The sequence below is a fragment of the Pyrus communis genome, chromosome 6 (assembly GCF_963583255.1).
Source record: "Pyrus communis chromosome 6, drPyrComm1.1, whole genome shotgun sequence".
Classification (NCBI taxonomy): domain Eukaryota; kingdom Viridiplantae; phylum Streptophyta; class Magnoliopsida; order Rosales; family Rosaceae; genus Pyrus; species Pyrus communis.
In genome coordinates, this window is record NC_084808.1 from 15,884,655 (window position 1) to 15,889,657 (window position 5,003).

At 34.8% G+C, this 5,003-nt stretch overlaps 1 protein-coding gene across 1 annotated transcript; it reads right to left on the reverse strand.

The window, feature by feature from the left end:
• Positions 1-2,792: 2,792 nt before the first annotated feature.
• Positions 2,793-3,423, reverse strand: LOC137736705 (transcriptional regulator TAC1-like). Its single transcript, XM_068475940.1, has one exon. The coding sequence runs from the start codon at positions 3,421-3,423 to the stop codon at positions 2,848-2,850; it is 576 nt and encodes a 191-aa protein (XP_068332041.1). The 3' UTR covers positions 2,793-2,847.
• Between the last annotated feature and the right edge of the window lie 1,580 nt (positions 3,424-5,003).

The window sequence follows — 5,003 nt, forward strand, 5'->3', positions numbered from 1 at the left end:
ACGATGGAATCCAAAATTAATCAAGAAAAATAAAACAGGGCTGGTAAAACACTTATTCTTGAGCTTAACGTTTCAACGAACCCTAGGTCGTCCCAAACTTAAGCCTTAAGCCTTATCACCCTGCAATTATCTCTCTATCTATTTGAAATTCTGTCTCTCTCTGTGCAAATCAACTTTCACGAGATCAAGAAGATTGTAGTTTGAGATAATAATCACATAAAATCTTTGAATTTATATTTTACTTATGTAATTGTACGTATGTTTTAAAGGTTTACATGGAGTAAGAACTTTCTCTTCATCCTTCTTTTGTCGATCTGTTTGAGTTTGATGGACTAGCATATGCTATTAACCATTGGATTCTTAGGTCTCCATGAATTTGAATGTTACGAAATAGTTGATTTTGACATATAATTATATAGTGAACATTGAGAATGCACATTGGATGATTACGTATATGATATATTGTAATTTGTAGTTAGTGAGATGTATAATCGATATGCATGAATTTGTACCTAATTGCCGAAAAACACAAACTTTATGGATGTTGAATGCATTGGAGGACTCAGAAAAACTCAAGGGCCCTTACAAGACCACCTCAGGCCCCCACAATCTTAAGACCGGTTATGTGGTAGTAAGTTAGGTCTAAGGTAACAGAGTCTCCACGCTCGAATTTACGTGTTTAACTGTCTTGATGAAGTGATACATTTAATTGAACAAGTTGAAAAGGCATTGGGAACAATTTGGCTTTTTTTAATTTTTGTTTTCTTGATAATCAAAATAAACGTATTTTGTCTTGGTATGTTATAGGGGCATATAAACATAAATATCAGGCTGGCGAATAAAGCAAATTGCCATTACCATTGCCTTGAAATTCAAGGCTTGAATGCTAATTAAGTACTCGTATTCCATATATATTCACCCACTTAGAAGTTTCCGTGTAATTAAATTGGTAATAGCAAAAGTTCTGCTGATTACCAGTATATTTAGAGGTGACCTCAATGCAGAAAATGTCAAAGAAAAGGGAAACATGAACTATATTTGTCATATTTTGTGATGTAAGCTCAATTAGGTTTCTGAGAGTGAAGACAAAGTATTGGTTGTGGTTTCTTTAACCTTTGTGCGACTAATGACGTATTATTTTGGTAATAGACCCGAATGATGTATATATATATATATATATATATATATATATGGAAAGTGCCCTAAAACTGCAGTCTGCTGAGCTTTATTGATTCTACTAATATGGACCAAACCGTGTTCCTTCCTAGACGCTGCAGCGGGTCATTAAATAGACAGATTGGAAAGAAAGAAAAAAGTGTGATTCGGACATGAAAGTAGTCACCGAGGCTTATGGTTAATCATCATGCATGCAATACATGTTCTATTAATTACTTTGAAAACCACAAATTGCTTTAAACTAATTACCTTGCCAGACTATGGTCTGCAACTTGGAAAATTAGAGTTCGTATTTTCAATTTACGTAGCAACTAAATTGTAGCTTCCTTAATTTTACCCAAATGTAGAGCAGCAATGCAGAAGACTAGATTGGTCCAGTAGAGGTAAAATATTGTAATAAATTTGAGTTAGAGAGCCACCAGTAATTATCTTCAAAGTTTACCATTCTTTTTAGCAATGACAGAAGGTCTTCATCGAAGACAAAAATGATGAAAGGTTTCATCTAAGAGTCCTTTGCTTCTTTTGGTTGAACAAACACATGTTAGAAATCAAAGATTTAGAAAGCTAATTTTTTTATTAATTTGCTTGATATAGCATGTAATGATGTTCGATTAATTAATACAGTACAACCTAACCTTCGAAGGAAGGATAATTATGGATCTTTTTAGAGGGTGCAAGTGGAGACACATGCATGCAAGGTCTCATCCATAAAAGAGTTGCAGAAAATATACATAATTAAGATAGAGAAGTTCTACTTTTAATGCGTGAAAAGTAGTATTGTTGGCTATAATTAAAGGTCCATTAGTTGTTGTGTGTGTTGCCTAAACTCAAATTTCTTGTGGTGCCCTAATTCGTTAATATTTTGTTATTATATGTATGTTTCCCATGGCGCACAGTAGAGCTTCAAAGACAAAGAGGGCGTAGACCTTAAATGGCATTCTAATACTTTCATGTTTGTTATGTTACTGAAGCAAATTGCAGACTTTTAATTGTATCAGCAAATGTTAAAGTTAGCAAAAAAGTAAAAATTAAGCTAGATAGAATAAATTAGACACATTTAGATGGGGTACCTTATATTCACTATGATTAATTTGATGCTCTGTGAACTTATTTTTACAAGATAAAGGGAGATGCACATCCTACAAGATTTCTGTAAAGACCAGGAATTTTGAAAGGTGCATGTCATCATATCAAAAGAATAACAATTTTGTAGAATTATAATTGGTAATGTAGATGTAAAACAAAAACAAAAACAAAACAATAAAAATCCAAATGAATTCAGTAGAAAGACTAAGCAGATAGGGGGCATTATGCATATAGTAGGTAGAAAGTACTAAGAAATCGGTCATAATATTATTAATCTTATGTTCTAAGCTATATATCATGCATGGCTTGTAGTTTGTGCAAAATTAACTATACACAAAAAAGTACGTATATGCTTTTGTTAATAAGCTGTACAAATTGCAATAATACTTAATTGTACCAAGGAAATTGTCAACCTCCTCCATTGTTTTTGAAATACAGACCTACAGATAATTATGTAACCTAGACAACTTAAGGAAAATACATATTTATATTTACAATGAGATTCTTAAATACCTTTTTGTGCTAGAGAAAATAGTTGGTAAACTGCTGGAGGAATTCCTTGTTACTCTTATATCCCTCGGTAGGTTACATAAACCGACCATTTCCAAGTCGAAGTTCCAAATCCACTTCATCATTACTTCTAACACCCCTTCTGAATTCATCATCCTCCAACCGCAAGCTTAAATTTGCACCCCAAAGTTCTTGGTTCATACCCAAAGACTGTGACCTTGACCCAACTGATGAATCGTCATGATCATATCCGTATGGGATTCTAGGTTTAGACCCATTTGGCTGAAAATACATTTGGTAATTCATCTGATCCAAAACTGGGTAGTACCCAGAAGCCCCCTGGCTTGAAATTGGTGCACTACTATATTGATGATGATGAGAAGTACTCATGGATATGTATTGATCCTCATTCGAGTAGTGGTTTGAATTAAGTGATGATGTACCTGAGATGAGTTGCTTCGCTTTGGCTCGGTCTTTCCTGTGGATGTTCATGTGACCTCCCAAGGCTTGAGCGTTGGTAAACCCCCTCTTGCAAAATGTGCATTCGTAGCTTCGTTTCACTGTTGTAGCACCTGAATCATGATCGTCATCTCTGACTTGATCTTCATCGCTTGAACTCGTCTCCGGGCTTCTTGGTCTCCAAGATTCCATGTTGAAACGCGTTGTTGCGCAACCGAATTCCTACACAGTTTTCTTCACTTGGGATCACTAAGCGGAAGAATCAATAGAGAGATAGAGGGTTGGTTGTAAGTAGGGAGGAAACCAATTGAAGTGTGAAATGTAGATGCATCTACAAGACATATTGGCATTGCTATATACTGTGTCTTTATATTAAGGAGAACGCAGTTTTGGCATTTGGTGAAAGACTTTTTCATCTAGCCGGCGGTTCCATTTAAATTATCTTCTTTATTTAATATTTTGCGTCCTTACCCTTAATTTCTTTCTGCCCCTATAATTTTGGGTTTGTTTCCAGTTGTTATTTTCTCATCATCTCTATTTGTGTGTACGTGATTATTTTCTTCAGCACACTTCATGATGAGTAAGCTAGGGCTACTATTAACAGTAGGTAATAACCGTACAATTTACATGCCACATATTTCACGCCTTCAAGTAATAATTTCAAACCTAATTACTACACTGCAAATTATATACTCTAAGAAGGGATCTCTCTTAATTACTAAACATCTTTTATGCATATACATCAACTCTTTTTCCTACCCTATTGATTGACAAGATGATAATTGGAAAGTGATCTTGTGATTCATTTTGTTAGTTTACTTCGTCTCCAAGACTACCTAGAGGTGAGCTAATTAATTAACCGTATTAAAGTTTCTATAATACGTATTCTTTGATTGAAGAAAATGGATTAGGACAAAAGTCGAACTCTGATTATAAGTGTAAGGGTCCGTTAAGTTATCGATCGGTCTGCCGCAAAGCTACAACCCTCTTACAAGCGTTGTATTAGGCAGTTGTTGTTCGTACTCTCAAATTGCCATCTTGCATTCCAACATCAATTTAAAGTACATAGAGAAAGATTGAGAGATGAAACTTTGAGAGCCAGAGAATATCTAGTATCCACTCACTGAATTGAACAAGCTAATTAAGCTCCAACTAAACAACTAGCTATAGTACTAGTGACTAGTCTATTATCTATGATTAAGAGATGATGAGAAGTGGGAATTGGGGGGAGCAGTTCAAAAGGAATAAATAGATAGTAACCCGATTAATTTTAAAATAGAAAAATCTCTACCACACCATTTGTCTCCATGTTTAGTAGCAGTTATTAGCTGGTGCCTTTTGTATCAGAGACGAACAAATTAAACCACGTCCTGCTGTGCGCATCTGATGGCATTTTACCTTTGACCATGTCTCTAAAATGATATCAGTGCTTACTAAGACTCAGAGGAGACGGCTACTTTCTCCTTCTTCTTTTGTTTTATAATTACCATCCAAGAATTATTCATCATCATCAAATTTAAATGTGCAATTATAATAATGATGATTACACAGGGAAATAGTCTCTTGGACAAATGGAAGGTTAGAGAATAGAGAGCGTCAATTGACAGCAACGTGACTGCTGTATTAGTGCTTGCATTTGCCACTTCAATTCCGATTAGCAAATATAACATAAAATATGTAAGTGCGTTTATGCAGATACGATCCAAATTATGTTTGTATCTTCCTGGATTTCGAATTTCTAATCAATGTATGGCAGGTTCAAACTTTGGCTT

Excerpts from the sequence above, each read along its gene's own strand:
- LOC137736705 (XM_068475940.1), bottom strand. The coding sequence starts at position 3,423 with ATGGAATCTTGGAGACCAAGAAGCCCGGAGACGAGTTCAAGCGATGAA.